The sequence below is a fragment of the Podarcis filfolensis genome (genome assembly GCF_964270895.1).
Source record: "Podarcis filfolensis genome assembly, chromosome: 6".
Taxonomy (NCBI): domain Eukaryota; kingdom Metazoa; phylum Chordata; class Lepidosauria; order Squamata; family Lacertidae; genus Podarcis; species Podarcis filfolensis.
In genome coordinates, this window is record NC_139609.1 from 78221186 (window position 1) to 78245496 (window position 24311).

Consider the following 24311-nt stretch of genomic DNA (forward strand, 5'->3'; position numbering starts at 1 on the left):
TGCCAATAATTTACCCCGGAACCTTCTGCATGCAAAGCAGATGCTCTACCATGGAGCTATGGGCCTTCCATTCTTTGAGGTTGTTGTGCCAGATTTTTGTGCTTTTATTTGCTGCTGTCAGTTGAGCCATGGCAGACTGCAGTTCAGATTTTAAAAAGAGAAGCAAGAGAGATGCAATAATAGGACCATTTGCACAAGAAGTCGTTTGTTGTTTTAAGAGGGCTGCCTCGAGATGTGGAGGGTGGGGGGGCAATAAAATGGGGACAACCCCATTTCCCAACCCCCATTTTCCCCCCATTTGCTTCTGAAGTTTGAAACGGGGCAGGCAAAATAGAAATATGGAAAAAGCTCCTGGGTTTTGTTTCCAGTTTTTCAGGTCCCTTGCCAGGCCTTCACATCTCTAGGGCTGGCTCAATACATTTTGGTGCCTGAGTTGGACAATACAAAGTACAGTGGTACCTCGGGTTACATACGCTTCAGGTTACATACGCTTCAGGTTACAGACTCCGCTAACCCAGAAATAGTACCTTGGGTTAAGAACTTTGCTTCAGGATGAGAACAGAAATCATGCTCCAGTGACGCGGCAGCAGCAGGAGGCCCCATTAGCTAAAGTGGTGCTTCAGGTTAAGAAGAGTTTCAGGTTAAGTACGGACCTCCGGAATGAATTAAGTACTTAACCTGAGGTACCACTGTACACCCCAGCCATAAAAAGTGAAACAAGAACTTTAAGATGCACTGATTGAAACATGTCCATTCGCTGCTATTGATGGTGCTCCAAATCCCGCTGTCAACGGTATCGCTGTTTTGCTTTGCCTTACGACAAGGCTGGCAAAAGAACAGTGCAAAACCATAATGCTTGTTTGCTTTTCTTCAATACATTTAATCCAGTTGTTGCAATAGTGTCACATCACTTGACTCGATTTAATGGACAGTGACTTGCAACACTGGCTTACTTGTATGCTGATGTGATGGATTTTATTTTCTCTGTTACCGAACAGGTTTTGCCTTTTGCCCCAAGGGGGAAATGATCTTCTCCATGCTCAGAAATCTTCTTTACTAACTAAAACTAAGGGCTGGTTCACAAGGTATGTCCCCCCCCCTACACACACACCTGACCAGTCCCAACTTAACGCTTGTGCAAATAAACATATCCACAAACCAGTCAGCTGTGTAGATACAGGCACGATTTCCATGATCTGCAGTGGAGGGCTGTCTGGTTCAGTGGGAAGAGCACATGGTTTTGGCATGTGGAAGGTCTCGGGTTCAATCCAGAAATCCTGGATAACTGCTTCTGGCCAGTGTAGAGAGTAGACAGCACCAATCATGACAGGCCAGTTGTTGTGAACTGGCAATAAATCACACCATTCAAGTTGTAGCTACCTCTTTATTAGCAAGAACACAATCTGCACAGTCTTGGTGGGAAGTCAGGTCTAATGACCACAGCAATTCTTCTTCAGTAGGTCTTGCCCCATGGATCAGCTGCAGAGACTGAAAAGTCCCCAACTCCCCACAGCTGTCTTAAGTCCCCTCCTTTCCAGGGCTTTTTCCAAGCAATCTGAGACTCTGCCTGCATGAAGTCAACCTCTGCTCTGCGCTTTGCATGCCTCTTCTGGTTATGGGAGTGCCAGGGGGAGAGAAGCTTGTTGCAGTAGGAGGGGGAGACATCAATGACTCTTCACCAGCCAGACTCATCTCTGCCCCACAGATTCCCCCCCCCCCCACTAAGCCCTGTTACCTCTTCAGATTCCGACACCTCCTCTCACTTTTCTCCCTTGTCTCACCACCACTTCCTTGGCCCTGACCTTTCTTCCCTAGCTGGTTCCCCAGCTGGTTCCCCCAGTGCTGTAACGCAACATCATAAGCCCCAGTGGCATTTCCCACTCCTGCAAGGATCGGCTTTCTCTGAAAACCCGACACGCGTTTGCCCCATTCACACGTGTATGCAAAACTCCTTAGGCGTGAAAGAGCCCTGAGAGTGGGAGAGGACGAAGCTGGCAAAAGGAGAAGCCGAGCTTCGCAGTTTCCCTTTGCAGGCGGACCCTGGAGCAACAGGGCAGAGAGGGCTCTTCCTTCCCCGACGAGCTGCTCGCCAGCCTCGCCACTTGCAGGACAAACCCCCGTTTGCTCGAGAGGTTCCCCCTCCCGGCTGCAGTGGGCAGGGCTGGAGCAACGTGGCGCTGTTCGGCCCCGTCCACTAGGGAGAAGAAGAAGGGAAAAAACTTCGGAGTCCCGGAGACCCCGTAGGGGAACTTCAGCTTCTTCAGCCCCGATGGTCCGATCCCGCATCTTCCCCTCTTCCCAGAGCTGCGGTATTTCGGCGGGCGGCATATCCGTCGCGGCCCCAGCGTCCGAGCCGCGAGCTCCCGATCCGGCGATTCCTCGCAAGCGCGACGGAGCCGCCTCGCCGGCGGAGGAGCCTCTGGCGCCGGAACGCGGAATGCGCCTCCTTCCCAGGCTGCGACCGACGGCAGCCGAGCGCTAAACTGCTGCGCGTCTCCGGGCTTGGCTCCGGGATTTCTTTTTCGCTTGCTTGGTCAGGCCGGAAAGCAAACTTTCGAGCTGAACTCTCTCTCCCATCGCCATGGGTAAGTGCAAGATCCTCCCTGCTAGGGGACACAGAGTGGAGGGCAAAGGAGGCTGTTTGGTTTTTTCCTGGCTTGCTTCGTGGATGAAGGAGTGGAAAAGCACAGCAAACTTTTCCCACTCGACTGCTTAATTTAATATAGATATATAACAGGCCTAGCAGTTAGCTGTCTCCCTTAAGCATCTTCTTATTTTCCGTCCTATCTTCTCCCGACTCCACCCCCGTGGTGGATTAATACTGTCTATACAATGTGTATGTGGGTTTACAAGAACGCTTTAAAGAAAGATGCGCTTAGCAGAGGATTAGAAAATAATAACGGTGCTCCTCCTTCGACTTTCAGGTTTAGGGGTGAAAGGGGCTAAAAAGTAGCCAAGCATTCCGCAGCTCAAAGAAAAAGCAGACATAAGTTTTCCTCGTTAGGCTGTAGTCCTTTGCTCTGAAAGTCGTGGGTTTTCAGAGTAGAGCTGTTCAACCTATGTATATTTATTTGGGAGTGTGCCCTGTTAAATTCAGAAGAACTTACTTCTGAGTAAGCATGCAAGTCCTGAACATTTTTACTTGAAAAGATGTCCTGCTGAAGGTCATGGGCCTTACTTCCAAGTAAATATGAACAAGCAGGAGAAAGCTAATTTAATGGTACATTCTTTGCAGAATTAAACAACTCTCTGATACTTGCCCAAGCGAAGTGAGGCCTCTGTTGTGCTTAGCATTCAGGCTGCATGTTTGTTTAGCAATGGAGTCCCTAAGAAGGTTGGATAGCACCTTGCCTGCCTCCTTCTGGCAAATCCTGCAGCCAAGTTGGTGTCAAACTGTATTGCTCTGCGTTCCTTTGGACCACATCAGCAAGTAGGGGGTGGTGGTCTTGTCATCTGGGCAGCCAGGGGCTTACTCTGGGGAGGCCACTTTGGTGCTGCTAACACAGCAGTTTGACTCCTGGAGGTGCACTCCATTGCCTCTTGAGACAGACGGATGCCAACAACTCCTTGGAACATTGAAACCAGAATGAATTTTGCTGCATGCACTGCTGGCGCCATTCTTTATTTCAAGTTGGTACATCAGTTTGAATCCCCTCTCCATGACTACTTTTTACAGCGGGAGGAAAATTCAAAATAGCATGCAATATCCTTCTGGAAGACCAGAAAGGTGGAGAGAGATGGGTGTGCATGTTCAGGACAGCATTCTGCATTTCAAGTGGGGAAAAACCAAAACAAAACCCAGCTGCATCCACACCTGTTTTCAGGGGGAGTGGGGAGAGGAAATATTCAAAGCACATTACATACTTGATTCCCAACTTACAGGGCAATCCTAAACATGTTTATTCAGAAGTAAGGCTCACAAAATTCAGTGGGACTTAGGGAGCTGTTGGTGGCCAGGTCTGGGGAGGCAGATCGCTGCACCTACCTGGACCCCCGATGCTGTTACAGGGTCAATGAAACCCAAGATAGCTCTTCCAAGACTTTTTGCTGTCTGCCAGCAATAAGGATCCTGCCTTATGCAGCACATCCACCCACTCACACATTCTGTAAGCAGGAGGAGGAGCTGTTTGCTAGCAGTGATGTGGAAAACTAACACAGGTCAGTAGAGCTGTTGGACGGGTGTACTTCTGCCCAATCCACACACACCCCATGTCCAGCACAAAGGGAGTTTGGATTGTTCTGCCATACTTTAGGAATAGGATTGTGCATAGGGTTACATCCTTTCAGAAGGATTGCAATATTGGGGTTGGTTTTAGGAGATTAGAGCTAAATCAAGAAATTGTGTGGAGATTTTATTCTGAACATTTTATTCTGTTCTGCTGTGTGTGCATGCAGAGAGAGAGAGGGTTGTACTTGCCACTCACTCCAAGTTTTATGGGTAGGTTGGCTGTAAATCTCAGTACAGTGGTGCCTCTGGTTAAGAACTTAATTCGTTCCGGATGTCCGTTCTTAACCTGAAACTGTTCTTAACCTGAGGTACCACTTTAGCTAATGGGGCCTCCCGCTGCTCCTGCACCGCTGCAGCACAATTTCTGTTCTCATCTTGAGGTAAAGTTCTTAACCCGAGGTACTACTTCCGGGTTAGCGGAGTCTGTAACCTGAATCGTTTGTAACCTGAATTGTTTGTAACCCAAGGTACCACTGTAGTCCTTAGAACAGTGATGGCCAAACTCGGCCCTCCAGCTGTTTTTGGACTACAACTCCTATCAGCCCTAGCTAACAGGACCAGTGGTCAGGGATGATGGGAATTGTAGTCCCAAAACAGCTGGAGGGCCAAGTTTGGCCATCACTACATTAGAACAGAGTCCCATGGGAAAGACCCTGATGTTGGGAAAGATGGAGGGCACAAGGAGATGGGGACGACAGAGGACGAGATGGTTGGACAGTGTTCTCAAAGCTACCAGCATGAGTTTGACCAAACTGCATGAGGCAGTGGAAGACAGGAGTGCCTGGCGTGCTCTGGTCCATGGGGTCACGAAGAGTCGGACACAACTAAACGACTAAACAACAACAACACCTTAGAAAAACTCTGAAATGTCAAAATAGATAGAAACTTCTGAAACAAGCATGTGCCTGTTTATAGTCCAGAGAAAGCAAGGCCAGCAGAGGCAGCTTTAGGGAAGCACAGCTGGTTTGCCCACTGTCATGGAACCAGCTGGGGAACCACCAAGGAAAGAATTCTCAGAGCCAGGGGATTGGTGGTGCGACAACAGTGTGTGGTCAAAAGGAGAAGACTGGGAAGAGGAGGTGGGGGGTCAGAAGCTGAAGAAGTAACAAGGCTCAGTGAGCAGGAAAAGTCTGTGACAAAGGGAAGTCCAGAAGCAGAAGCAAGAGAGGAGGGAAACCAAGAGGCAGGGAGGAGTCAGGTTGGTGAAGAAGCACAAGTATCTCAGCCTTTTGCTGCAACAAGCTTCTTCCCCCCCCCTCACAATCTCCCAAAACCAGAAGAGACATGAAGTGGGAGGAGCAAAGGCAGACACAGTCTCAGATTGCTTGGGAACGACCTGGGAGAGGAGGAGACATGGGAAAGTGGGGACCCTCAGTCTCCACAACTGCCTCATAGGGGCAAGACCTACTGAAGAGTTGCTGCATTCATTTGGCCTGACACTCCTGAGCCGATCCTGTTTTTCTAAGAAGGAATTAATTTCACCTGCTCCATGTGATTTGCTGCTGGCTCGCTCCTGGCACCAGCACTGGGCGCTGAGTCAAGAGGATGTTGTAGGGGGCGCTGCAACAGTGATGAACAACAGAAGGCGAGAGGCAGGGGGTGCTGGATTTTGGCATCACACGGGGCACCACTGAAATTTTAAAGGCCAAAGTCTGCCACTGTTTGTGGGCCTCCCCATAGACATCTGCCTGGCCCCTGGATAGGACTTTGGTTTGATCCTCACATTTTTATGGACTCCTGCCACAGACTTCATGGGGATCATCACTATAGCTTTGCCAATCTCTCTTTCTCCCACTTTCCTCGTAATACAGTGACTGATTTGTGAGTAACAGGCTGCATGTTAATCAAAGCTCACCAAACATTAGCAGCCAGGAAAGCAATGGGAATTAGAGGAGGAGGATCTAATTGAATCAGTCACGGCATTCGCAGCAGCACCGTATGTGCCTAATACAGTTTGCAGGTAGGAACTAATGAACCGTCCCAGTTTTCTGCAAAGCTCTTTTACTCTCCCTGAATAAATATTGCTTCTAATTGGCTACCTATAGACAAGAAATGTTTGCGGCAGCATAGGCAGCTGTACAGATGGCAGAATTTTTGCAGCGTTATGTCAGGAGGGGAATAACAAATAGAGGTAAGGTACTAAAAATAGCTTCATAAATGCAAATCTACTTATTTAACAACAACATAATAACATGAGATAACAGACTGTGCCAAATGTATTCAAGACTGTAAATATTGTTCCACCATGAGAAATGTTTTCAATATTATTTCCAAAATATTTGCACTCTTGTGGACAGCATATTGAAGACAAAGGGTATTATTGTTCTTAAAGAGATAAAAAGCAACAACTTCACATCCTAAAGCCATTGAAAGGGTAACACAGAATGAAACACAAGCTCTACGGACTGTAAAGTTACTCAAACAAGCTCTGAAACAATAAAACCATCCACAAACACTCTGAAACCAATAAAGCAATTTCATCAGATGAACGACAGAGTTACACGTCAGGGAAAGCCTTCCTAAACAAATATGTCTTCAATAGACACCTAAACACCATCACGCTGGGCACCTGTCTGATTTCACCTGGTGATTAACTCCAGAGGGTGGGAACTGCAACACTAAAAGCCCAGTTTCTAGTGCACCTGCTTTGTGGCATATGATATTCTCAGCAATGCCTCTTCTGAGGAGTGCAGTTACTGGACAGGATAAGGCAGTCCCTTAGATATCCTGGGCTAGTCCTAAATTGTTTTGGTCTTTAAATACTAAATGCACTAAAACCTTGAACTGCCCCAGTAACATATTGGCAGCCTGTGCAGCTCTTTTAGCAGAGATATTCTATGGTGTCCACAGGGTATTCCAGGCAGCAATCTAGCTGCAGCATTCCACAACAGCTGCAGCTTGCAGGTTAAGCCCAAGAGAAGCCCAACGTGGAGTGTGTTGCAGTAATCCAGGTTTGAGATTACCAATGCCAAGATCACAGTGGCCAAGCTGTCTCGGCCCAGGAATGACTATAGCTGTCTTTCCAACTGAAGCTGGTAAAAGGCAGTCCTAGCCACTAAGACTACCTGTATCTCAAGTGACAAAGATGGATCTAGGACATGGGTAGGCAAACTAAGGCCCGGGGGCAGATCCAGCTCAATCGCCTTCTAAATCTGGCCTGCAGACGGTCCGGGAATCTGTGTTTTTACATGAGTAGAATGTGTCCTTTTATTTAAAATGCATCTCTGGGTTATTTGTGGGGCATAGGAATTCGTTCCATTTTTTTCTTTCTTCAAAATATAGTCCGCCCCCCCCCCAAGGTCTAAGGGACAGTGGACTGGCCCCCTGCTGAAAAAGTTTGCTGACCCCTGATCTAGGAGCACCCCTGCTTCCTTCAGAACACCCAGACCCATTCTGTCAGAGAGTAAGCCTGCAATCTAGTGTACCAGAGCCCTTCTGGGTTCCATGGGACAAACTTATCAGCAAATAGGTATACAATGTAACTTTTAAGTGTTGTGCAAAAAAAAGAGGAAAGCTTTGTTTCGCAGATTGTACCTGACATTGTAGCTTCTTTCAAAGAGTGGTATCTGATGGTGTGCATCTGCTGAAGAATGGAATCCTACCATGGAATAGGAGAGGGAGGCAATATCTGGTGATTCACCCTTCATTCTGCATTCTCCTGAATGCCCCCATCTGCTCCAGAGGGTTAAAGGACACCAGCAGACTGACACTGTTGGATCCTGCTCAATAGTAGTGGCTCGACAAACAAAAGAGCTGGCACCAGGTACTGCATACCTGCTGTCTCAAAAGTGCACAGCGGTCCACATACCGCTGCCAATTACTTGGTTGGAGCAATGTGCCAAAAGTGCTTCGGCCATTGTAGTGTCATCAGTGATGGTGCAGTAATAATCTCTTTTAACGGTGCGGGTAACGGTTGGCAGTGTAGTCCACCTTGACATAAGCTGCTGCTGCTATATATAGTGTGGTATATGGGTCCATTCTGCATGCTGTCATAAGACCGTGCTGCCAGCAGCTCTCTGGGAGTCTTTGCCAGCTCCACCTGGGACCCTCTGCATGCCAGTGGCATGTGGCTAGTGGACTAGTGGGACTAGGCTAGTCCTCTAAATGTTCCTGATAAATTAAGAGTATTAAAGTTATAAGGTTTTGAATAAACATACACAAATTTATTGATTGTTAACATAATAGACAGATGATTTAAGGATCTTGACAATTTGATAATATGCAGAGAATAATATGTGTTGAAAAATCAGAGAGAGGAACTGAGGGAAGTCTCGGGGGGGGGGAGAGGGTTCCTTTTTGGGGAGGGGGGAGGGGAAAATGGGGAGGAATGAAAAGAAGATGATATGTTTTGATCATTTGTTATGTTGAAATTCTCAATAAAAACTTTTTAAAAAGAGTATTAAAGTAATAAGACCTGGTACCTCCTTCCCAAATCTTGGGAAGCTTCTGCCTGGCTTAGGGAGGGAGGTGTGATGCTCCAACCAAGAACTCTCCTGCCACCTTCCCCAAGCCTGCCTGGCTTTCGGAAAGAGGCAGGAGGGCTCCTGTTATGTACTGAGTTGAATAGGATTCAAAAGGCAGCAGTCTGATTGGTCCTAGAACAATAGGATTCAGAATGCAGCAGTCTGGTTGGTCCTAGAACAATAGGGTCCAGAATGCAGCAGTCTGATTGGTCCACAGGAGCCACCCAATCCAGCTCCAGGTGGAAGTGAATCCGCAACCAGATTGGCCTACAGGTGAATCCCGGAATTAGCCAATCACATGGGGCCCTTTGTGTAAATAATGTATATAAAGCAGACATCCTGAGGGAACTTCCATTCCTCCTCACCACTATGAGCTGAATAAAGAGCATGAAATCCACTCTCAACTCTGAGTATATTTCAGCTCCATTATCATTTCAGACGCCTGGCACCTCTTTCCCAAAGACCAGGAAGCTTTTGCCCCACTTAGGGAGGGAGGCACGATGCTCATGCTCACAATGTCAGCCCCCCATCCCCATTGCCCTTGCAAGCAATGCTCCCTGACTGTTCCCATACAAAAAAAAAATCACCGCATGCTGCTGGCTACAGCCCTTCCCCAAACAGAGGCCTGTGGCGGGCAGGACTCTTGTGTCTTTGTCACGGAAAAGGGTTTGAAATGTCCCTAATGAAACTAGTCATTAATGAGGCTCCTGTGCATTTGGGCAGGATTAGACATGGGATCATAGAATTGACATCGTGTGCTGGAACGAAGCGTGGCAATGAGATGAGTTGATGCAGGAGGGTGAGCATGGCAAAGTGCCCAGAGGTCTGTTTTCAGCTTCATGGAGAATATATGAGACAAAGCACCAGTCATTTTGTTTACCTGAAAGAATTCCTAGCAGGTAGGAGGAAGTGACACAGATGTTTGCTGTTCTGTGTACTGAAAGCTGTAACAGTAACGCATACCCACAAAGACATATGTAGGACTCTCCTGGCTGGCAAGCAGTTGACAGCTGAAAGTGAGGCAGCAGAACTGAAACACCCTACAGGGGAATAGGACTGGCTGGTCTGGCCTTCATCACTGTCACCCAGAAGGTTTTGCATTTGCAAAAATAGTCTCATGCTGTTCCCAGCATTTTTAAAGTACAACTTTGCAGCAGGGAAGAAGAGAGGGACTTGCATGGCTCGGAGAGTCATCTGGGTGAGACAGAAACACTTGCCACACGGAGATGGCTTCAAAATGTCTCCCTGTGGCAGCCATCTCCACATGTTAAACATTCATTGTGTGTCTCGCTGTGTGTCTAGGGATTTTCGCCCAGTTCATGTGATGAGCTGCTGAACGTTCACAGTTTGCTACATGGAGGCAGAATCCACAGACAGCAAGCCCAAAGTGGCTTCCACACGTCACTCATTTTATGAATTCAGGCTTTTAGGAAAGAGGCAAAGGCTGTTCACTGTATGGCGGGGGCTTTTCAGAAAAGATGTTCCTAATATGTGACACCCGTAGTCACATTATTTTAAAAGCTTGTTGGTGCTAATAATATTTAGGAATGCTAATGCTTAGCATTTCTGTAGTGCTTTAGATAATGACAGTGCATTTACATAGCACTTTGTGTAAGTTAGAAGGGAGGTTATGGTCAACTATGACTCCCCAGGGTGGCGCTGTGGGTTAAACCACAGAGCCTAGGACTTGCCGATCAGAAGGTCGGCGGTTTGAATCCCCACGACGGGGTGAGCTCCTGTTGCTCGGTCCCTGCTCCTGCCAACCTAGCAGTTCGAAAGCACGTCAAAGTGCAAGTAGATAAATAGGTAACGCTCCGGCAGGAAGGTAAACGGCGTTTCCGTGTGCTGCTCTGGTTCGCCAGAAGCGGCTTAGTCATGCTGGCCACATGACCCGGAAGCTGTACGCCGGCTCCCTCGGCCAATAAAGCGAGATGAGCACCACAACCCCAGAGTCGGCCATGACTGGACCTAATGGTCAGGGGTCTCTTTACCTTTACCTTGTGTAAGTTAATCTCTGCAACTCCTACAATAATCCTGCGAGGAAGTCCATATTTCATATATGGGCTGAAAGGAGGGAGCTCAGCTTAGACCAATCAGTGGCAGAGAAAATATTTGAATCTGGACTTCCTGATTTACAGCTAAATCTGCCTATGCTACCTCTGATGTGTACTGAATTTTTCCCTATTAAGAGATTCCTTCCTCCTGCACCTGCTATAGCAAGGATGCTTCTGTCTGGATTAGTTAACCAAATTAGATTTGTGTTAAATTGGTAATACAATTACTGTGTGTTGAAGTTCAATATTCAGTTTCATTTTCTTAGCTGGTCCCAATCCAGCTAAAGTTTACTACGACTTGATTGGAAACAATGGGACTGGTGTGGATTGATGCCTGGGAATCCTGTGTTTACTTTATGAAAAACAATTGGACCAATATTCCATTTTTAATGTGGTGGCTTTATTGGTGCTGTGCTAATTTTAAAAGCAGAAAAAATATCCTTCCAGGGGTCAGCAAAGCATGTTACTAGTTACAGATTACAAGTTCAAATGGACTAATTGTGACTAAACAATCACTCTGTTGACTTATTAAGGAAGATAGCATCTTGTTTGCTAAAAGAACAGGGCACACGCTCATAAAGCGCTTGAGATACTAATTTTGTTTGTGCAGAGAGTGACTGAAACTATATATTGCTTGGCTTTAGTATATTGTTTGCTTAAGGAACAGGTCCGCACATTTGTTTGCACATGCAGATCTTAAAAGTTCTGTTTTACACACACAGAGAGAGATTCCTATTTCCTGTAAAGGTGGATGAGAAACACCCTGAAACCTTATGAGTACTCTTCTTTCTTTACAGGACATGCACTGCTGGTTCTCCTGTTATCCTCAACTGTCTCACTCCTTGGTGGGCTGATTTTTGGTTATGAACTTGGAATTATCTCAGGGGCCTTGCTGCAGCTACAAGTGGAGCTCCGTCTTAGCTGTTTCCAACGGGAAGTCCTTGTGAGTTCCTTGCTCATTGGGGCTCTCTTGGCTTCTCTGGTTGGCGGGATCTTCATTGACCACCAGGGAAGACGCAAAGCAATATTGGTCAGCAATGCCATTCTGTTGTGCGGCAGTCTCATCCTTACGCTCTCCGGGTCGCTTGTTTGGCTGGTGTGCGGACGCGTGACCGTAGGCTTCGCCATTTCTTTGTCCTCTATGGCGTGCTGCATATACGTCTCGGAAATGGTGGCCGCCCATCAACGAGGGGTGCTGGTTTCCCTCTACGAAGCTGGCATCACCGTGGGCATCTTACTTTCCTATGCGCTGAATTACATCTTTGCGGACACTGCCGAGGGCTGGCGATACATGTTTGGCTTGGCCATTGGCCCGGCAGTCGTTCAGTTCCTCAGCATCCTGTTCCTCCCAAAGAACTCTGTGAAGTTAAACGTTTGCTACAGCGAGACTAGCAAAAGCCTCATTCAGCAGCAAAAGAATGAAGACGTCATGCTGCCACCAGGCCCTAGGGAGAAGAGTTACTCTTTTGCGGACCTTTTCCGCTCAAAGGATAACATGAGAAGCCGAACTCTGGTTGGCCTAGGATTGGTGCTCTTTCAGCAGTTCACAGGGCAGCCCAACATCCTTGGCTATGCTTCCACCATCTTCCGCTCAGTGGGCTTTCAGAGTGATTCCTCTGCTGTCCTGGCTTCCGTCGGCCTGGGCGTGATGAAGGTCATTGCGACTGTTGTTGCAATGGCTTTTGCTGATAAGGCTGGCAGAAGAGTGCTGTTGATGGCTGGCTGCATAGTGATGGCCTTTTCGGTGACTGTTATTGGCCTGACCAGCTGCTCTGTGTCATTAGAGATGGCCAAAGACTGTGAAACACTCCCAGGTTCAAATGCCACTTCGTTCAGCTCAGCTCATCTCCCTGGAAAATCAGTGTCCTCCCATCCAGCTGTGTCTTACTCCCTGCTGGCATCAGGTGGCAGTGAAATGCAAATGGAATCGACTTCAGCCATCACAAGGCCTGTAGGCTTGACCAGGACACTAGCCACCGACAGAAAAGGAGAGAGGATGACAAACACTCCACACACCAGGCAGACCCATTTTCTCAATCAGTCCGATAAAGGGAAGGGACAAGATACCAGCTCATCTTTGGGCGATGCTCCTTCAAAGGAACACCTGCTTCTAAACTGGATCACACTGCTAAGTTTGATGGCTTTTGTGAGTGCATTCTCAATTGGATTCGGACCAAGTAAGTGAATTTCCTCTGCTTTCACATTCCTACCTAATTCAGCCCACCCATCTGCATGGACCTGACTGTGTGTGAATGTGTTTCTGCCTTGACCAAGCAGCTGTGGGCACCAAAACTGAATGAGTACGGTAAAAATAAAATATAAGGATTCCATAAATGTGTCTTGTTACTAAGCACCCCCTGAGCCTTTTACTTGCCTCCTGATATTTGCTCATAAGAGGGGTCACTCCTGTGAGTTAACAGAAAACTAGTAAAAAAAAAATATTGCAAGCTAGAAGCATTTCCTCCTTCCTTCTGCTTTCTTTTCCCCTGCTACCCTGGTCACTCCATTGCCCATCTCCCGTAATCTTACTAGGTCTTCTTCCTCCACTGCTTTTTAAAACATTCGCCAGCTGGGAATGTTTGGCTGGGAATGAACACCTAAGCCAGGCTTCCTCAAACTCAGCCCTCCAGATGTTTTTGGCCTACAACTCCCATGATCCCTAGCTAGCAGGACCAGTGGTCAGGGATGATGGGAATTGTAGTCTCAAAACATCTGGAGGGCCGAGGTTGAGGAAGCCTGACCTAAGCTGACTCTAACCATTACTCCTCATCTTCATTTACCCGCATAGCTGAAGCTGAAAAATGCCAAACATGACTAGAGCTGGTTCATGAGGCACTTCATGGAAGCTGATCAGGTGAAGCAGGTATAGAGCACTCTGCAATTTGATTGGCTGATGGGCTGACGAAGTGGAGAGCTTTGTCTCTCCTTTGCCAGCTCAGTCAGCTGTGGAGTAAGTGGCTTAAGTTCCTCTCTGGCTAGTATAGAAGTCGATTGGGCCGGCAAAGCAGAGTGCTCAGTCCCTTTTTCATGAATCCCAGTAGCTCCCTTGGAGGGAATTCCATGCTGCACTCACCTGTGTGGAATCCCTGGCTACCAGCGGCAACCAGGCAAATGGTTAAAGACAAGACTGTTGTAGGTGGAAACTAATCAAATGCCGCGCTGTGTGTAATTTCAGTGGTGTCCTCCCATTCTCACTCCCAGGATGAAGGGCAGTCAAGGAAGAGGGAAGAGGGAGTTTAAACAAAAATGTCACCCCTGGCAGCTTGCTGCAGTCTTGAGGGAGAAATACTAGGAGTGGCTCAGGGAGAATAGTAGAACTTACATCCAGCCCTCTCTATGGGTGGTCATTGGAGATGTCCATTGCTCCTTTTGAACATGTGATGCTCCCTTGGACAATTGTTCCATTTAGCCTGCATTTTCTACTCCAAGATCTTGGGCAGATGCCATTCCCTGCTTTACTTGGAGTAGACAAGATCTTGGGCAAACTGGAGCAGCTGGGGACTGAACTCTGAATCTTCTGCATCCAGAGTACAGGCTCTACATTTGATATATGGGGCCATTTGTTTCCTACAACGGTTGTGGTACCTAGGGCTTCTCCACCTTGTTTCTGAAATATTTCCTTCCACCTACGATGTTCCAGGAAGTAGCAGTTCCGGCAGAAACCTATTTACATACCTGGTTAGGCAAACACCTGGAAATAATCCTTTCAAATACATATGCAAGAGTTTGGCAGACGTGTTAATTATAATGCACATGTTCGCATGTAAAGCTTTAGGCACTTTTCAGTGGTGGTAGAGGCTGCTGTAACTCGCAAGGCGACCTGAATGCATTTTGTGTGGTTGCTCCAAGCACACGCACCATAACCTCAACAAACTGGTTAATAGGGGACCAATCTGATTTAGACATATGAAACTTCAGGAAACCTAGTAAGGTCAGAAAGTGATTTGGAAGAATTATGACTTCCTTTTGTGTGGTGTATATACATACTTTTCTTTGTCTCATTAAAAAATTGATTTCTCAGTGCTTTCCCCCCTAGAAAAATAGGTGCCAGTACTCACCATGAAGTTGTTACAGGAAGTGCCACACTTTTTAACAACAACAAAAAAGAGGTGCCAGTACTGCATAACCTTGAGTACCCCTTGAAAAAAAGCACTGTCTATATGTCCCAAAAGCAACAGTCCCTCTTTCAAACTCTGTGGAACTACCATGTCTCTTGTTAATGCTTAGTATGTTGAGAATGAACCACAGTGAGCTTTGGCCTTATGTGATGTCCCTTCTCCTTAGGCACAGCTGTGAGGAAGACATCAGAAGCTTTCACTTAAGATTTCACTTAGCCAAGTTTAGTGTATCATCTGAATCTGACAAACCATGGTTAATGTGAACTGGTTTATATGAAACAAGCCAAACTCAGACCAAAATTAATTTTAACCACAGTTTCTTGTGACATTTAAACGTAGTCATTGTCTTCATTCCAGTTAGTTTGAATCTTCTGTGTGTCTTTGTTGCCCAGCCCAGCAAATCCTAACTTTCCATCTACATCTGAAGCTTTTCCCAAGTTGGTTCTCTGCTACATTTGTACAAAACCATGGCTTGGCGTTTTCTCTTTGGTTTCCCTCCATCCTCACCCTGTTCCTCTGCTTTCCTTTCTCCTGCCACAGTGACGTGGCTTGTTCTTAGTGAGATCTACCCTTGCAACATTCGAGGGAGAGCCTTTGCCTTCTGCAACAGCTTCAACTGGGCTGCCAATCTGCTGATCAGTCTCACATTCCTTGACCTCATTGGTATGTATGGCCATTGCTTGTGTTTGATATTCTCCACAGCAATTTGCTTCAGAGCAGGGCTGATTACAGGTATGTGGTTAGGCTTGTATTCTGCTCCATCCTCAGTTTCTCCAGAATACATTACTAGACAGGTTAGAATGTTAAACTTATAGTGGGTGACCCAGGTTCAAATCTTTACTCCGCCATGTAGCTCACCTTGGGAAGAACAGTGGGGGTAGGAACCATATGCTCCTTGGAGGGAGCTAAATATAAAAGAAGCTAAATATAAAAGAAATTATAATAATACAGTGGAACCTCTGAACTAGAATGACTCCTTTCTCAAACGTTTCGGCTCCCAAATGCCGAAAACCTGGAAGTAAGTGCTCCGGTTTTTGAAAGTTCCTTGGACAAAAACCTAGCTATTGACTAATTGGAAGCTGCACCTTGGAATTCAAACGTATCGGAAGTTGAATGGTCTTCCAGAACAGATTATGTTCGAGTTCCAAGGTTCCACTGTAACAACTGCAAATGTCTGTCTGCTGAACTGCTGTGAAGGGAGAGAACCCATCTTGAATTTTGAACCAGGTGGATGGGATGCCGCCTGCTCTGGATGATGTTATTGTCAGGAGTTCAGCCTACACTCGAGTAGGACCCTGGCAGAGACACATGCCTGACTGGCATGTTCTCTCCCTCCTGGTCAATCATTCGGGAGCTTCAAAAGCTTTCTTCAACCCGAACATCACAGCAACCAATGCCAGCCGACGCCGGCACACTTAGGGATCCGCAGAGTTTGCACATCATGCGTAACAGACCTCAGCAACTCAGCATTTTGGCTAATCTACTTTATTTACATATAACCACACAGAGAGCACTGCAACATGGCTCTCTCTCTCTCTCTAGCATCAGAGAAAAAACAAAGGACAATAGTCCCACTTCACGGAACACAGTAACACAAACATCCTGTCTCCATCACTTCCCACTCCGTGGACTCAAAACATATACTGTCATGTGAAAGACAACAATCCCGTGACTGCAATCATGGAGCAGGAATTCTAACATCTACACTCCCCCTGAAGGAGCAGGTACATAGCTTGAGGGTACTTTTGGATCCAGTATTGTTGCTTGAGGCCTAAGTGGCCTTGGTGGCAGGGAGTGGCCCAGCAGCACCCCTATCTGACAGAGAAAGTCTAACTTTACAGGCAGCTTGCAATTCTGAATGACCAAAACATCTATGCCAAGAGTTGACAAACTTTGTAGGCCCATGGGATTTATGATCTGTGGGCACTACCCCTCCAGGTCACTTGTCTCCCCCATTGCTCCCTGCACAAAGAGACAGTAAGAAAGAAAATGCACAGCATACACATACTTTTCCAAGATATGTAGGTAAAAGTTGGATCTGGTGGAATTAATCTGAGCATTGAGAAGCACTTAGAGCTGAAAGAGGAAGCGGGAAAGAGTTTCAGTCTTTGAACTTCCTGCTTCAACTCTTAAGTACTTTTCAAGGAAGATTAAAATTAACTACCCTTCATTTCGCCTCACAGCCAAGGAGGCAGTGAATGGGAAGAGGGCTCAAAAATTTCATGGGCACCGTAGGAACACCATTGTGCCCACAGGCACTGCACTGGCAATCCCAGTTGAATTCTGTGAAAGATGAACATTATTTACCTACTGGACCAAATTCCTGCTTATGTCACTGTGCTTTGTCTTGACCCAACTGCATATTAATAAGGTAATGCACACCACTGTTCTGAGAATATTCCACCCTTCATTATATCCAAGCAAAAGTTCTGTCTTGCCACATGTTAATCGTGTTTTACTACTGCTTGCAGATGCCATAGGCTTATCGTGGATGTTCCTTCTCTATGGACTGGTGGGAGCAGTGGCTGTTCTGTTTGTTTACCTTTTTGTGCCCGAAACCAAAGGACAGACCCTAGAAGAGATAGACCAGCAGTTCTCAAAGAAACGGTAAGTCCTGAAGAGGCCCCATCCACCTGCCTTGCCCCACCCCCTGGCCCTGGGACTCCTCATAAGGAAGTTGTGCCTAGAGAAAGAACTGTGAGGGGAGAGACTCCATCAGGCAAGGCCTCCTTCCACCTGCCTTGCCCCACCCTCTTGTCTCAGCTTCTCAGTTTGTATTGTATTATTTTATATACTGTGGCTTGCCATTGTTTTATTGATTATAGTTTAGAAATTATTTATTGTAACTGTTGAGTAGATTTCTGTTTAACTTTTATATGTTGTTATTATTATTAAATACTATTCTAATGATGGTTGAATGTTACTTTTTTGATGTAGGTTGCCTATTTTAACGTTATGTTTTATTATCACATTTTTGTATTGCATTAGAATCAGGGGTCAGCAAACTTTTTCAGCAGGGGGCCGGTCCACTGTCCCTCAGAGCTTGTGGGGGGCCGGACTATATTTTGAAAAATAAAATAAAAAATGAATGAATTCTTATGCCCCACAAATAACCCAGAGATGCATTTTAAATAAAAGGACACATTCTACTCATGTAAAAACACGCTGATTCCCAGACTGTCCAAGGGCCAGATTGAGAAGGTGATTGGGCCGGATCTGGCCCCCGGGCCTTAGTTTGTCTGCCCATGCATTAGATTGTTATAAGATGTACATTTTTTGCTTCTTCAGCTTGTAAACCACCTTGAGTATAGTAAGATAGAAAGACGGTATACAAATTAAAAATGATGGTGATGATGATGTTTGCTTGTTGCACAGCTTGGTCCACAATAGCAGTCAGTGCCAACACTGGTTTAGACATATGTACACAAGACTAGGCTATCAGTGGTTGTGGCTTCTAGTCATGGTGGCTGTGTTCTACCTCCATCGATGGAGGTTGTTTGGATACTATTTGCTAGGCACCATGCGTGGGAAGAGTCCTGTGGCAGTGAGGTCCTCTTTGTGGGCATCTGGTTGAGCATTTTGAAAACCAAGTGCTGAACTAAATGTGCCATTGGGCCCTTATGCTCTTACAGTCATTGCAAGACTCTTTGAAATCATGTTGCTGGGAACATTTGGGGGATATATGCATGAACCATCCACACTGATCTCTCTCATTGTTTTGCAGGTTCCTACAAAGGGGCACATTTGGGCAAAAATTGTGGAACAGAGGAGAAATCCGAGTGCGTGCTCATTACCAAAGAGTGGACCATCCTAGTGCCTCCTGAGAGATAAGGCAGGCATGTTGCCACTTGTGCAACTTTCTACACTGTTGGAAGTGTTATGAGGACTTGCCCGAAGCCAAGGGTCCTGGATCATTCCTTGAAAGTTCTGCGATTCATTTGGGTGACAGCACAGAGTTGCTGTTTTAGGTGTTTTGTTGTGCATAGAACCTAGAAATGTTCATCCCTTGGTATCCTGGAGGAACCATAGCTGACGTTCCCCCAGCAGTTTGAAAAGACTTTTTTAAAAACACTGATAAATAAAGCATAAATTGGGATAACAGGACTCTTGCTGTGTCTCACTGTGGAATGAATGAATATCTTAAAGCTTGATGCACCACCCTGTTATACTGAAATATATAGAAATTAACACCAATTTGACTTCTAGTGCCTTTGTAAAAAAGAAAGAAAGAAAGAAAGAATTTCAATTTTTCTCCAGCCTTTACAATTATGATTTGGATGGGGGCTGTTGCAAAGACCTCGTAAGGTTAGTGATGTTGAAGCATGCTTATGTCTACTCAGCCTCATTAGCAAAGCCCTAGTCAGACACTCTGTACCCAAGAACATGCCCACTGAAACCTCCCTTCTTGATTCAGCAGGTGTTCCAGGAACACCTCCTTGCAAAACATGTGATTGGCATCAGTCTAAAGGACCATTAAGCAGGTCCAGGTGTCAATCAGGGTTTGTGACATTGTGGAGGGAGTCCTTCATACATACATATTCAGTTGGCCATGGGGGATTGTTGGTGCTGTGCATACTGGCTATGTGTACACACACACACACACACACATACACATGTGTGCTCTGTGGGCAAGGGCTTCCTACAAACACCATTTCATTCCAGAGTACGTAGGAACCAAACCTTTATCACGGTGGTGCACCTTCTTTGTGGAGCTTCCTCTCATCACTTATGAGACAAGTGTAGTCTTTATCATCTTTGCAGAGCCTGTTGAAGACCTTCCTCTTCCAGAAAGCCTTTCAAGTGGATTTCCCCCCCTGCATTGGACTAGAAAGCGTGTTTCTGTGTTGTGTTGATTCCCTCTCCCCCCCCAGCTAATTGTTTCCCATGAAACATCCTGAAGCAATTAATAAAGTAAATGAATAAATATAGCCAAGTGTGCTCTCTGAAACCCTTAATGGGTGCAGTACTGCATGAACTGAACACTTGAATAGGGTGGGAACGGAGTGCCCTTTGACTGAGACCACATTGAACTGCAGGTGCTTGATAGCTGCTCACCCCATCCAAGTTTGAGAAAGAGGCCTGGTTCTTTAAGGCAGGGACAAGTAAAAATGTTCAACCTGAATAAGCACATTCCACATTCCTTTGTAGGCAACTCTCCAGAGGCTGCCTGCAAGTGTTTGGTGGGGCCAGAAACAAAAGTGGATGTGTCTTCTAGAAAAAGAGGTGCCACAACTCACCACAAACCCCTCCTTTGTTCTCTTATAATGGCAATGGCACCCACCTGAGAGGTGCTGGAACTCAGTTCCAGCTTTTTTTGTAACCCTTGTACAGTAGGTTACATACCAGTCATGCAAAAAAATCAAGTTTCAAACACACCACATCTCTCTATCTGTCCTTCCAGGCAAGCAAGATGCGTTCTAGTTCCATCCAGGCATAATCACTCATTGAAGGTGTGACCTATGTAACTTTTTGTGTCCTGGAGAGGGTCCTGAGGGCCAAATGGAGAGGCCTGAATTTGGGCCACTGGGCCAAAGGTCCCCTAACCCCTGCTTCCAGGGTGGAATGGCGTAATAAGAGAGGCAAACATGGAGCTCTGGCCCTTGTTCACCTTGTGACACAAACTGATTTATGCAGGTCTCTGTGTAAATCTTACAGCATACCGCTGAGTAGACCATCAAAGAAGATCACCTATAATATGTCACGATTTTGTCTTCGGCCCTGACTTGCTTCTTGCTCTACCATCTCAGTATCTTGCCGCTCAGTAGCCTAACTGGATGTGGACTTTCTTAAAGAAAGAAAGAAACCAAGGGCTGGTTCGTGCATTCGTTCACACATTTGATCTCCTATCAGTTGATTATTTAAGTGCTTAACTCAAAGTGTGATCTGTCTTCATTTTGGTTTTGAGTTAACAGCAAGCAATCTGCAAGGAGCACCTGATAGTTAAAGCTATGGCTTATTTGCAAGAGCATTCAGACAGAGACGGCTTTGTGCTACCTGAATCTGACCAGGGTTGCTTCCATGTACAGGTAAATGTGTTTTTTAAAGGGTGATCCACAGACTGTCTTATAATATATTTCATAATGGATTTTTAATTTAACAAGATAGAATTTACCATACTGAAGGTGCAATTGAGGACAATACTGACAAAGGGGCCGTAGATCACCACTGCAAATTAATTACTTTTTACAGGGATGTCTCAAAATCTGTGCTTTTGATCTTTGTTGCCTGGTGTGCCGTGGGAAAAATTGAAAAATTCGAAAGATTTTTTTATAAAAAAAATGTCAAATTTTTGCCCACTAGGCGGGCGCCGGACTGTGTCCACCCTATTTTCCATCCGTCCTGGGTGGTGATCAGATCAGATGGGATCAGATGAGAGCGGACAGGCGGTCCGCTCTCATCCGATTCCCCATAGAGAGCAGCGGGGCTCTGACATCTCCCTCTCCGCACATAGTGCGGAGACGGAGCTGTCATCCGCCGGCTCAGTGGGGATCAGCGGATCGATCCCCCGCTGAGCAGAGAACGGTCCGCAACGTTTTTGTTTGCCATTAAAGAAAAAAATATTAAACATTTTCTAATGGTGGTGTGCCTCGTGATTTTTTTCATGAAACAAGTGTGCCTTTGCCCAAAAAAGGTTGAAAAACACTGGTCTAAACCACAGAGCCTAGGACTTGCTGATCAGAAGGTTGGTGGTTTGAATCCCTGCAACAGGGTGAGCTCCCGTTGCTCGGTCCCTGCTCCTGCCAACCTAGCAGTTCGAAAGCACGTCAAAGTGCAAGCAGATAAATAGGTACTGCTCTGGCAGGAAGGTAAACGGCGTTTCCGTGCGCTGCTCTGGTTCTCCAGAAGTGGCTTAGTCATGCTGGCCACATGACCCCGAAGCTGTCTGCGGACAAATGCCAGCTCCCTCAGCCAGTAAAGCGAGATAAGCGCCGCAACCCCAGAGTCGTCCGCGACTGGACCTAACAGTCAGGGGTACCTTTACCTTTAAGGAAAAGCAGGACATTCTAGGATCAAATCAGAAACCGGGATAGCTTCTCTAAATCAGGGACACTTGGAGGGTCTGAAGCCACTTTTATTGGTCCAGGCAGTAACAGGAGTTCCCATTTGTCATTAACTCCACTGAGTAGGTAAGTTTTGGGTTGGGAGTGTGCACACAAGTGGGATTTTAAGGAAAAACCAGCCTGTATACAGTACTTTAATGAAAGAACAGAAAGGCACCATAAGTCACCCCAGAGTGAGAAACTCCTAACTAATGAAAATTTAGCTCTGATCCTGCCCCCCGCACCCCCCAGTTGCAGCGAGCAGGTTGCCAGATAATGGTTACACAGGGACCTCCTGCAATCCCAGTTCCTACACCAAGCTTTGTCCACCTGATGCCCTGCAGGTGTTTTGTCTACAACTCCTCTTAGTCCCGAGTATCATGGACATTAAACATTGTGGGTGGGGTTTAAGTGGGTGGTTTCCATTTGCAGCAGAAGCTGAATGTTTAATATAGCCTATAGTTCTGAAAACTTGACAGCACTCAACTGGGCAGCCAGTGTGGTGTAGTGGTTAAGAGCGATAGACTCATAATCTGGTGAACCGGGTTCGCGTCTCCGCTCCTCCACATGCAGCTGCTGGGTGACCTTGGGCCAGTCACACTTCTCTGAAGTCTCTCAGCCCCACTTACCTCACAGAGTGTTTGTTGTAGGGGAGGAAGGGAAAGGAGAATGTTAGCCGCTTTGAGACTCCTTCGGGTAGTGAGAAAGCGGGATATCAAAGCCAAACTCTTCTTCAGGACATGCAAGACACATAATTTTAAATTCTGCCACTAGATGGCTCTTTGGGATTAAAGAATGGGGCCTTTTGCTGGTCCCCTTTACGAACAGGCTTGCTTTGTCTGTTCAGCGAGCAGCAGCGCAGAGTCATCTAGCAGGGAGTGAGCTTTGTGTCTCTCCAAATTTTGAGTAGCTGGCTTCTCAGGGGTTCCTAAGGCTTAAAAAGCAAGTGCTGATTGTTCCATCAGGCTGCCAACTGTCTCCTTTCATATGGCAGCAGGGAAGGCAAGATATTTGGGGCTGGGCTGTGTTGGGGTAAAGGTTGCTTTTGCATGCATTCAGATATAAATGGTGGAAAAAACCCCACTTTGTTTTAGTTAGTAGTTATATTTACACCCTTCCTTTTCTAACAAAAAAACAAAATAACAAAATAATGGGCAGCAGCAGTAGCCTATGGCAATTTCAAGTGTTCAGAGCGGTTTGTGAGCATGATCTAGCTGTAATACTTACAGAGCCAGGGCTTTTTCGGCCGTGGCCCCGATCTGGTGGAACGCTCTGTCACAAGAGACTAGGGCCCTGTGGGACTTGGCATCTTTCCGCAGGGCCTGCAAGACAGAGCTGTTCCACCAGGCCTTTGGCCAAGGCACAGTCTGACCCCCTCCTTCTATAATCCTCATAGAACTCTAGCCCAATGGCTGCCATTAATTTGACTCTGAATTGATTTTAGAATGAATTGATTTTAGAATGTATTTCAATTAATTGATTGTGATTTTATGTAAACTGTGTTATTTTTACTGTTGCTAGCCACTCTGAGCCCGACTTTGGCTAGGGAGGGTGGGATATAAATAAAATTATTATTATTATTATTAAAGGTAAAGGTAAAGGGACCCTTGACCATTAGGTCCAGTCATGGCCGACTCTGGGGTTGCGGTGCTCATCTCATGGGAGCCGGCGTACAGCTTCCGGGTCATGTGGCCAGCATGACTAAGTCGCTTCTGGCGAACCAGAGCAGCGTACGGAAACGCCGTTTACCTTCCCACCGGAGCAGTACCTATTTATCTACTTGCATTTTGACGTGCTTTCGAACTGCTAGGTTGGCAGGAGCAGGGACCGAGCAACAGGAGCTCACCCCATCGCGGGGATTTGAACCGCCGACCTTCTGATCGGCAAGCCCTAGGCTCTGTGGTTTAACCCACAGCGCCACCCGCGTCCCATTATTGTTGTTGTTGTTGTTGTTGTTGTTGTTGTTGTTGTTATTACAACAACCCTGTGAGATAAGTCACTATCATTTGGCTTGGTGGCAGTGGCAGACCAACAGAAAGGAACTTGCTGCTGCAGATAGAGCTGAGAGGGACCCCTTCCTGAAACCATCTAGAGCCTCTGCCTGTCAGTGTACAATACTGAGCGAGATGGACCAATGGTCTGTCTGACTCAGTGGATTGATGGATTGATTGAATGCCTTTCTATGCTGCTTTTCATTCAAACGAATCTCAAATGGCTTGCAAACATGGCAGCTTCCTATGTTCCTGTGCACCTTGGCGAGCTATATTTTATTTCCGCAATAGCTATTTTCAAACTTGCATCTATGCAAATCAATTAGCACATGCAAATGTAATGCAAATCGGGGTCCTCCTTTGGGGCCATGCATAAACACCCCACTGCATAACATCCATAGAGCCAAGGCTGAGCTT

The 24311-nt window shown here is 46.4% G+C and overlaps 1 protein-coding gene across 1 annotated transcript; it reads left to right on the forward strand.

Moving 5' to 3' along the window:
* The first annotated feature begins 1842 nt into the window (after positions 1-1842).
* SLC2A10 (solute carrier family 2 member 10) lies at positions 1843-18962 on the forward strand. Its single transcript, XM_083618739.1, has 5 exons — positions 1843-2585; positions 11543-12922; positions 15404-15526; positions 17335-17470; positions 18588-18962. Exons 1-5 carry the CDS (start codon positions 2582-2584, stop codon positions 18685-18687), a joined length of 1743 nt encoding a protein of 580 aa, XP_083474865.1. The 5' UTR covers positions 1843-2581; the 3' UTR covers positions 18688-18962.
* The last annotated feature ends 5349 nt before the right edge of the window (positions 18963-24311 follow it).

What these genes read in the sequence shown, in the direction of transcription:
- SLC2A10 (XM_083618739.1), top strand. An exon ending in CTCAATTGGATTCGGACCAA is followed by an intron (nt 12,923 to 15,403) that starts GTAAGTGAATTT and finishes CTCCTGCCACAG; the next exon opens with TGACGTGGCTTGTTCTTAGT. An exon ending in CAGCAGTTCTCAAAGAAACG is followed by an intron (nt 17,471 to 18,587) that starts GTAAGTCCTGAA and finishes ATTGTTTTGCAG; the next exon opens with GTTCCTACAAAGGGGCACAT.